This window comes from Pogona vitticeps, chromosome 5 (assembly GCF_051106095.1).
Source record: "Pogona vitticeps strain Pit_001003342236 chromosome 5, PviZW2.1, whole genome shotgun sequence".
Taxonomy (NCBI): Eukaryota; Metazoa; Chordata; class Lepidosauria; order Squamata; family Agamidae; genus Pogona; species Pogona vitticeps.
The window spans coordinates 18,875,160-18,886,077 of NC_135787.1; the positions used below are offsets into that span (position 1 = coordinate 18,875,160).

The 10,918-nt window shown below is 42.8% G+C and overlaps 1 protein-coding gene across 4 annotated transcripts in view; it reads right to left on the reverse strand.

Annotated features, from left to right (window-relative positions):
* The window catches only part of UNC5C (unc-5 netrin receptor C), a 413,186-nt gene extending 402,529 nt beyond the window's left edge, over positions 1-10,657 (reverse strand). For all 4 annotated transcript variants that reach the window (XM_078394597.1, XM_078394596.1, XM_020798665.3 and 1 more), the window contains exon 1: positions 10,415-10,657. In XM_078394597.1, coding sequence (XP_078250723.1) covers positions 10,415-10,538 — 124 coding nt within the window. In that variant the 5' untranslated portion in view covers positions 10,539-10,657. The remainder of the gene's footprint in view (positions 1-10,414) is intronic.
* Positions 10,658-10,918: the final 261 nt, after the last annotated feature.

Below are 10,918 nucleotides of genomic sequence, written 5' to 3' on the forward strand. Positions count from 1 at the left end.
CTCTAGAAATCTGTTATTAGTGGACAAACATATGCATAACTGCCAGGAGGACTACACTACAAAAGCCTTTGACTGTACTGTATACTGTATGCCTAAAGCCAAGAGAGGTCCGAAGGGAAAAAAACTAAAAATCGGGCCTTCTCAGCAGTGGCCCCTCGCCTCTGGAACAACTTACCTGCAGAGATCTGCCTGGCCCCCTCACTGAGGGCCTTCAAGACCAATCTGAAGACATGGCTATACAGGCAGACCTTTCCTACAGCAATCACCTAACCTATTCTTTTTCTTTTTCTCTCTCTCTCACTCTCTCTTTCTCTTTTTCCATCTTGGACTCTGAGATTAATTCGGATTTTACCTTTAGTTTATTTTTTATGCTTTATGTAAACCACCCAGAGTAGGTATGTTCTAGATGGGTGGTATATAAGTTAAATAAATAAATAAATATTCTATTTCATGATACCTTGCTTAAGTTTGTACTGCTGTTTGCAAATGGCTGCAATTGACAGCTCTGATGATGTCATATGGCTACTGGTATACAGTACTGAGTTCAAAGTAAGGGTGGCAGGCAGTACCAAAATGATTAAGGTTGGTCAGTGCATCTGGGGTTTGTGAGCATAGAATGGGAAAAAAAAGTTACAAATGGTTTTAGAGGCAATCTATACTCAGCATTTCGTTTACATACATAGTTATATCCAACATATTGAACAGTACTGGCTCACTGATGCATCAATGTAATTAAGCCTGTACTTCTACAACCTTCATTCCTTTTTCTTTTCTTTCTTTCTCTCTCTCTCTTTTAGGCAACAGAATGCATTTAGGTGCTTAATTAAAACGAATATCCCCAGAAGGTTATTGTGTTCATGTATTATATTTCACTTTTTCCACACCAAGCATTTTCAAAATGCTGCTACTGCTAATACAGTGCATCAGGGTAATCTGCACATATGGCTCCTTTTATTCTCCTCTTTCAGAATTATCATTTTAATTAAATTATAGGCTTTTTTTGCGTGTGTGCTGTGTTATTTAAAGTTTAGCTATGTTGTCTACTTGCATGCACACAGAAAAACTCACGTGGGACCAATAAAACTGTGTCTGTGTGATATGCATAACCTGTGTCTTACATTACAAACTCAACTAGTTAACTCACCATCATCCTCATCATCTGCCAGTAGTTCATGTAGCATAAGAGGATGTGAAAGGTTCAAGAGAGAATTGCTGTGGCACATAAAATCAAAACAAGGTCTTAGCAAATCAGCTGCACAGATACCTCAAAGTAGGAGAGGTTCGTGTATGACATGAATATGTTCTATAGCAGTGGTGTCGAACTGTGGCCCTCCAGATGTTCTTGGACTTCAACTCCCAGAAGCCTTCACCACCACCTCTACTGGCCAGGATTTCTGGGAGTTGAAGGCCAAGAACATCTGGAGGGCCACAGTTCGACACCACTGCTCTATAGAATTCAGAGGTTACTCACACATAGAGAGGAGCACAGAATATTTACATGTATACATGTAAAGGGGGCACAGAATGAAGAGGTTAGAATAATATGTAGAGAAGACTACAGAAGCTTCACATCCCTCCACCTCTAGTTTGTCACCCTCTTACATGCAGAGACTGCAAGCCTGAAGGGAGGATATCCACTATAAATGGGCTCCCCTTGCACACTGGGGCCCTATTGTTTTCACAGATTCCAACTCTCACAAAAAGCCTTCCATGAACAATGAAAGCTTTCCTTCTTCAGACTCATCACTCTCCATATTGCAAGAGTGTAACAGAAGTAATGATGAAGAGGGCAGGAGTAAAATGGTCCCTTCTACGCATTAAATGACAAATTCTAAGCATTTTGTAATACCAGAATAGGCCTATTTCAAATGAACCTGTGGAATTATTCTCTGGGTCATCAAAACTCTGAGCAGTTGATAGTTTATTAATTCACAAAATAAAGTGTTTAGCAGATTGTACATGCTCAATAGTTAGCCTAAGTTTCTCTGCAACAACTCTGAATAGGTGAAAAGCATATGGCATTATGCCAAGCATTTTTATTTTGAGAATGGCAATAGAGAAGACAGAGAAGAAGGCAGCTGTCCATGGCTGTGTCTTCTATAGTCATTCCCAAGTTCCTTTCAGTGACTTGGAGCCAGACTATGTTGCTCACATATTGTGTCTGTTATGCATTGTCAAATCAAAAAGGACTTGCAGCGACTCTAAAAGTTCTTTCAAGGTATGTGAGATATTTAGGAAATGATTTTACAAGTTCCACGCATACACAGCGAGTTTCCATGGCCAAGTGGGGATTCAAACCCAGGTCTCGGAGTTCTAGTCTCTCACTCCATCTACTACAGCTCCACTGGACATTCTCTCTCTCCCTCTCTCACACACACGTCCTACTGAAATCAACAAGGAAAATTGTCATAACAGATTTAAATGTATGTTCAATTGCTGCCGTAAGAACTTTTAAAACCAAAATAGTGTGTAAACATCTCTCCATAGGCCACACTGCTGCTGCCCAGAACAGGGGCATGGGGATTAATCCTTCATACATTTGAACTTCTGCATTCTACTGTACAACCATTTCTATTTAAGCTCTATGAAACTTTCATCACCAAAGTTGAGTATCAGACTGGTCAGTTTGTAGTAGTAGTAGTAGTAGTAGTAGTAGTAGTAGTAGTAGTAGTAGTAGTAGTAGTAGTAGTAGTAGTAGTATAAAAGCTGCTTCTACTTTTTTGCATACTACTTTAAATCAACAGAATTTCTAGAGTAAAAATATTATAATATGACATACAAATATTACAAACATAACAAATGATCTGGTTTTCATTTATAAAGTAAGCCCTTATGAAACAGTTAAAAGACCCTACATTGTAGCTTATATCTAAGGACATCTCCACCTCGCCAAAACATCTTACGACATCATGTCAACTGGATAAAATGGCCACACAGTTTTAGATATTAAAATGAATGTTAGTAATACAATAGGAAGTTATAAATGCTCTTCCTGGTTAATTACAAATGTCGCTCTTCCTAATGCTTTCTCCTATCTGGTTTATTCTTACACTCAGCAGCACATTTCTCTAGGGAAAGAACTAAAAAAAATCCATCAATTACTCAATTAGTGAATTTATTTTCCAACATGTAGTAAAATGAAAAAGAAGGAAAGTGGGCTCCCGAATTGCCAAAGGCATCCATGCCCTACTTCAAAAGATCAAGAGAAAAAACAGGGCAAAATGTTTGGTAATTATGAAACCATGTTATTAGAGGAAATAAAATTAAAACCATTCCAGCTCTCCGCACGTATGCCTATGTGTCTGTGTGCATTCATGTGGGTGAATGAGAGTGTGTTAAACCAGACAGAATATCCACTTTATTTATTAAAATTAGGGGATCTGTAAGATGTCTTCATATAGAATATATATACACATAGTCAAAGCTATGGTTTTTTCTGAAGCGATGTATAGAAATGAGAGCTGGACCATAAAGAAAGCAGACCGCTGAAGAATTCATGCTTTTGAATTGTGGTGCTGGAGACGACTCTTGGGAGTCCCCTGGACTGCAAAGGGGTCAAACCTATCCGTTCTGAAGGAAATCAACCCTGAGTGCTCACTGGAAGGACAGATCCTGAAGCTGAGGCTTCAATACTTTGGCTATCTCATGAGAAGAGAAGACTCCCTGGAAAAGACCCTGATTTTGGGAAAGTGTGAAGGCAAGAGGAGAAGGGGATGACAGAGGACGAGATGGTTGGACAGTGTCACCAAAGCGACCAACATGAATTTGACCAAACTCCAGGAGGCAGTGGAAGACAGGAGGACCTGGCGTGCTCTGGTCCATGGGGTCACGAAGATTCGGACATGACTAAACGACTAAACAAACAACAAATCTTGTTTAGGTTTGGAGTCTGCAAATTCCAAACTAGGTTTCAGATTTTAGTCCTCTCAAGAGAACGGCTAGTTCTCAAATAGGGGTCTTTGCTTTCTGACAATGCCTGGTCAAGAGTGTCATCCAATGTCCTTTAGAAATACTTTTTTAAACCAAAGTAATCAGCCTGATAGAGAATTAAATTAAAGCCTGGGTGGGGACTAGGATGGCAATGTCTAGATGGGCGGCATATAAATGCAATAAATAAATAAATGAATCCCAATCCTCCCTTCGTACACACATGTGCAACCAGCATTATGCACTGGCACCGGAGTCTGTACAATCGCATATAAATATACTGCCCAGTCATGCACATGTGTCTGCACATGTGTTGAAATCAATATGGACACTAGACATGAAGACATACTGCAAGAGAAACAAAACAAAAGAGCCTCGTGGCGCAGTGGTTAAAACGCTGTACTGCAGCTAAAACTGTGCTCACGACCTGGGGTTCAAATCCCAGGTAGCTGGCTCAAGGTTGACTCAGCCTTCCATCCTTCCGAGGTCGGTAAAATGAGTACCCAGCTTGCTGGGGGGGCAATGTGTAGCCTGTATAATTAAAAAAAATTGTAAACCGCCCGGAGAGTGCTTGTAGTGCTATGGGGCGGTATATAAGTCCAATAAATAAATAAATAAATAAATATAAAACAGGTTATCATGGCCACCTTTTGGAAAACTGACGGGATGGACTATATCACCATGATCGCAAACTCCCTTCATATATTCAGTGAACATCTGAAAAGTGCAATACCTCTTATATTAATTGACAGGGTAAGAAAGCCTGTGTCCAATCCCTAATATGCAAGAAATATCTGCTTAATATGGTCATACTTTATTATGGCCACAACAAAGACAGTAGTTTTGAACTCAAAGTTTCACTTTAAGAAAATGGTTCTTATGTTCCTCCAACTGGAAAATATAGGTTTCCATGTTTCCTCAACTGCTCTCCTGTCTTTGAAATGTTTTTGGTTTGATGTAATAGAAGAGTAGATGATAAACGAAAAGAAAGTAGGGGAATGAATACTACATCTTTATTATCACCCCAGTAACAGCTCCAACTATTTTGTCCCTTTCTGCAACCTATACATTTATTTAGCATTTAATAAACAATCCTGTTTTGGGGGCATAGTGTAGCACCTCAAGGTGTAGTGAACTTGATTCCTATCTAATTCATTGCACATGAAAAGTGAATACGAGGAAATAGCATGCATAACTAAGAAGGGAATTTTACAGTGTTAAAAAAAATAAACCTACCACTGTAAAGATTGTATTTCTCCAAATGAAACTACAAAGACTCTTTCATTACCAGAGAAATTAATTGCTGAAGTTACCTCTGATTCGTCACATACTTTAGTAAGTATACAGATCAGCAATGATGAACCCTTTCATCATAATGCTTCCCAGGACTACTGTATCTTGTGCCAAACCCAGCAGCCGCAGGGACTACTAACAGGAAAAGCAACAGAAGTCCAAGTTTCCATAGAGCATCAATAACATCATTATCAATACATCCAAAAGAGATGTTTATCACAGAGGATAGCCTTTATTCTACAACTTCCCTGCTTCATTCATGGAATTTTACAGGGGTCCAGTTAATGTTGTCCTCCATTTGTAGCCCACATTTTCCCCACTGTTTCTTTTAGCTTTCAAATAGTTACATTAAATCCTCCATCTGGAAGCATACTTATTGGAGTGCTCTCTAATTAGAAGTACTCAAACATAATAACTATTAGACATGGTATAAAATAATGCAACATCTTTTAAATCTTTAGAACGCTTAACTCCAAAACCAATCAACATCCTTCTCCCCAGCATATGACAACACACAATCTTCTCACACAGCTGTATGTATGAAACTCACTGATGCCTGCACAAGGATTTATCAAATAGGGGAACAAATCCAACACTGCTGATTAGAAAATAGGACAATCCAACTTTTGGTAAAACTACCCAATCAAAGTTGTATACAGATACTAAAATAAGTTGTTATGAATAAAAATTTCCACACATTAATGATACAGTGCCTTCCACAGCCATCACAACTTTTTGGGGGGATTCCAACACTAAAATGTTGCTGTTGAACATAAAGTGTGTCTGTCTATTAGAGCTGTAAGCTCGCTTTCAGATACAATTACAGTATCATCTACTTAACACCTCATTGAAATAATGTGAAGCAATTGTACCAGGCATAAGATTCCAAAGAGGGAGACATTTTGCTGTCTTCAGTCTCTGTGTTTTTAAAGAAGGTCAAATCCAGAGCAAAGTAAGATAATATTGGCTTTCTGCTTCACATACAAAAATAAATACTTCTACATTGCCTAATTCATATGACCAATATATTAGATGTGTGGACAAGATAAGCAAACAAAGAAATTCATTAACATCAGACAACATACAGAATGTTGGCAACTTCATTCATCCCTTCCAACACCTCCTGGTCAACAAACCTACAAGAATTATTTCAAACTCATTCCCATTTCAAATTGATACACTTCATGTTGAAAAAAAAAAAGACTGCAGCACTCAATGCTATTATAATCTTTAATGAATATTATGCTAGGGGTGCAATTCCTTATTTGGTAAACTACATATATAGGTTGTATACAATATTTGGGGCAGTGCTATGGGTTTCCTGCACTTGGGAAAGGCAGGTGCATTTGAAAATTATCTCATGCAGGCTTTGAGCTTCTTGGGTGCTCTGTGGAAACTAAGAGCATCAGCCTATAAGGACACTGAGTAGTCTGGGGGGCTGCTGAAAACCTTTCTACACATGAGAGCTTGCACCAGTTCCTCTCCCCTCCATGCACACTGTTTCTCAGCTATGGCTGGAATATGCATATGTTTGTACCATGCCTCTCCCTTTCTCCTCTGTAACAATGAAAACTGGTTTCTCGGATAGTTTAAGGAAGCTGCTCATCTTTAATAAGCATATAGATCAGCAATGAATGGAAACTCTGCTCTTTATTACTGAGCCAACTGGCATGCAGGAAGAAAAGTTCAAAAAAGCAGTTTCTGATCCAAGTCTCGCATAGCAAATGATTCAGGATGTAGTAGCCAAGCAAATATAATATAAAGATTCAGTGTTCTGGGAAGGCATAATCAGCAACACATTCATTAAGGAGCACAAAAATCTAAGCAGACGTCAATGATTCTGAAAGGACTATTTTCCTGTTTTTCTCATGCTGTAATAAGGCTAATAATAAAAGAGTTGCAGGTTTCTTTTCACATTAAAAATGAGACTGCAGTATGTACTATATAGTCTAACAAAGAGGTAGGCAATGTGGCCGGTCTGGGGGACAGTTTCCTGGCCCCAGGGACCTTCAATGGGTAGATGGATTTCCAAACATGCGAAAACATAAAACTGGAAGTGAGCAGCTACTTCTGGTTTCAAAAACAGGGTTTCTCTGAAGTTATATGAGAGTGGGGGTGTTAATCTCATCTGAAAGATACATCTTTACTCTTGGAGGCTTTCAAGGACCAGAAAACCCCTTCTTTCTTTCTTTCTTTCTTTCTTTCTTTCTTTCTTTCTTTCTTTCTTTCTTTCTTTCTTTCCTTTCTTTCTTTTCTTTTTTGTCAAGGAAACCATGTATTGGCAGGAGGCGACAAATACTCATAAGTGGGGAGAAAACAGTCCGGAAGAGCAAATAAAGCCCCAGGGTCACATTTTGCCCACTCCATATTAAACAGATGACACTGGTCAGTATATCCACACATATTCTTCAAGGCAGTAGAGCTCAGTGAGATGGAGCACCAGGGATTAAAGGTCTGATTCCCCGTCAGAGAAGAACATGCCTCTGTGGTCTTGGGTGAGCAGCACAAAGTGCCCTAGAAGAATAAAATGGCAAACCACTTCAGACTACTCTATATCTGGAAAGGGCTGCCATATGTCAGAATCAACCTGACAGCATGTAATTATTATTATTATGGAAAAAGGCATGTGAAGAAGAGCACATCAGATCACAAAATCTCTGTTCTTTTTGTACAAAGTCCAGAAGAAGGGCCAGCTCTCAGGCACACAGCTTGCCAGAGATGGCTAATATACAAAAGAGTATCAGCAATATATCTAATTGTCCCTTTCATAGGGCCCCACCTCACTCCCCCTGTTTCCAGTCCTAATCAGATTATCTTCCCATTTGACTGTCTTTATTGAGTTGCTTTCTTCTTCAATTAACCCTTTCATTTATTTTTGATGTAACGAGAAAGACTAGGAGTTCAAAGGTTTTGCATGGGCTAGAGAAGTTCTGTTAATTCATTTTTGATACATATGTACAGTATAAAACATTTCTCCTGCTGCCCCAGTCAACCAAACATCAAGCAAAACAGCATTTTCTTTCTTAAATAAAATCACCCTGCTTCTGCTGCTATTAACCTTTTGTGCCAAAATAGGCTCTCTCTCCAAGCTCCAGCAGAAGTTTAAAATCTATGTGTTCATCTGGTTTTCAGTAGTATGCTTGAAAACATCCGAGCCACCATTACAACAGAACAGCTTACAGAACAGTTCTGTATATGTCTGCTTAAAAATAAGTCACTCTTGCTTACTGTGGGGAAATTCAGTATAGGATGGAAGACATAGAGACTGTCCAGAATTTATGTATTTTGCAAAGGGCCACTTTTCATGGAGATAGAGGGTATGGTAGTTCTCAATGTACATTGACTTCTAATGAGCCTCTCTGCCCCAAAGGACCTCAGCAAGATGTAAACTGCTTCTTTAATAGTGCCAGTCATCTACTAACCTTTGGCAAAAAAAATTCTAAAAGTAAACGGTACATACTAAAACAAAAAAACCACCTCCAAGATGCCACTAAAACGTTCTGGTGTCTCAGACAGAAGATGGAAATAGTGTCACTAATTCACTGGGAAGTTCTCTATTGTTAGCCCTACTGAAATAAACAGGGCATAGGGAAGGTAACAACAGTGTTAACCCAGGGCTACACAGTACAACTTTCCCACTGGATCCATGCCGCATGGATCCATTCTGTCTTTCTCCTGCTTTACCATCCTTCATGGTTACCAGAGGCGGTAACCAGAAACACTGCCTTGCTTGGGCTCATGTTTAAAGCTGCCTAACAAATGAACATCACTCACTCCCGGAAATCTTTCCACTGAAAGTCAACATCAGGACTGTTAGCCCTGTTCAATCTGCTGTAGTAGACCAAACACGCAAGCATGCCATCTTAACAGTAACAGCTCCCAGTAATTAGATGCTGCAGAACAATGTTGTGGAAGTGGCCAAGGAGTAAAGCATAGGAGGATTAAATGAACTGGACACTGGGGTGGGGGGAAGAGAGGCAATTAATGGATGTGCTCAAAACAGCTTGGCTATATGTGAGGCAGAGAGACAGATTTGTATTTTATAAGGGTGTAATAAAAGCTATCTGAAGAAACCAATGCAAGGTCTAGAAAACTCAGACTGCTAACACATACTAAAGGTGACACAAATGACCATATACAGGTGCCCACCAGAACGGAGGGAGTGAGGAAACCTTTGCTGGCCATAAGAAGGCCTCAGCCAGACTCTGGCCCAGGTGTCTTAATGGAGAAGGCGACTAAGTGGCCAGAGCGCCATGGCCAGCAACCAGCTTGATTCTGTTGCCCTACCCCGGTCACTGAGCCTACCTGCCTGTCAGAGTCCCTTCCCACCCACTTCGCTCCCGAAGACACGGCAGGGCACGGGGTGGGGTGGGCAGGACCTCGTCCCTCTCCTGTTCCCGATTTCAAACGTGGCTTCAGCTACCCACGAGGCTGCGAGTTCGAGGCTCGCCAGTCGCAAGAAGGAACCCACCGCCTGGCTCTTCCAGAGAGAGAGAGAGAGAGAGGACTCCCCTTGGGTGGGCATTCGTTTCGCCGCAGCTGAAGGTACCGGGAAGAGGAGGAGGTGGAGGGAGGGAGACGAAACAAAAATGCCTGAAGACACAAAGGTGGGACACACACACACACACGCAAGACACACCGCTTTCGTCCCCTGAGCTCGCCGCCTTTGGGGGCGGCCTCCGCTTTGAGATGCCTGCCGGAGCAGTTGAGCCCCGCCAAACTCGGCGGGACTTACTTCCGAGGAAACACGTAGAGCGGCCCCGGGGCAAAGGTTGGGGGGGGGAGAAAAGGCTCCCAGGATCCACAACGAAGCAACCGTCTTTCCTTTAACATCGGAGCTACTTCTTTTTCCCCCCACCCTCCGTCTACCTTTCCCTCACACTCTTCCTCGCTTCTTCCCATTAACCTGTGGAGGCGCGAGGCGAACCTCGCTCGCTCGCCTTCGCCCGCCTTTTTTCGTTTTTTAATTTCTTCTCGCCACGGGTCTGTGGGAAGGACGTGGAGCCACTGCAGCCTCAGCCAGCAGGAGTGGGGTGGGGTGGGGTGGGGTGGGGTACCGGCCGTCCCACCGCCCGACCAGGTGTGGAAAGGTGCTCCCAGGAGCAGAGAGAGAGAGTGAGGCGCCGCCTGAGGCGAGGCGAGGCGAGGCGGGGCAGGGGGGGGGGAGAAGAGAAAAAGGAAAGGCGCCCCTTACCTTGCGCGGCCGAGCCCGGGCTGCTGGCGCTCAGGATGGCCAAGGCGGGCAGCACGACCATTTGCAATAAGTATCCTAGTCCGAGTCCGTAGCGGGCGGCGGCGGCTTCCAGCCCTGTCCCCATGGCTGCCTCAAGAGGTGAGAGCTCAGAAAAGGACGGCCAAAGCCCAAGGCGAAGCCCTCCCCGAGAGACGCCCAAGCGGCCAAAGACGAAGTCCGGCGCCTTCCACCTTCACCCGCGGCGGTGGCTTTAGCGGGCGGTCGCCGCGGCTGCTCCTGCGTCTAAGCTCCGGCCAAGTCCCCTCACGTTCCTCTCGACTCTCCTGGAGGGTGAGGGGAAAGGAGCCGCTGGGCAAGTCCACCCACCGAGAGAGACCCCGACACGCGTGGAGGTGCCGGGGCTTCGCCTCCGGGAGAGAGAGCCGGAGCAGCCGCCTCCTGCTGCTCCTGCCGCCGCCACTGCAGCTGCCAGCCCCTGCCCCTCCAGCAAGCCGAGGACTTGGG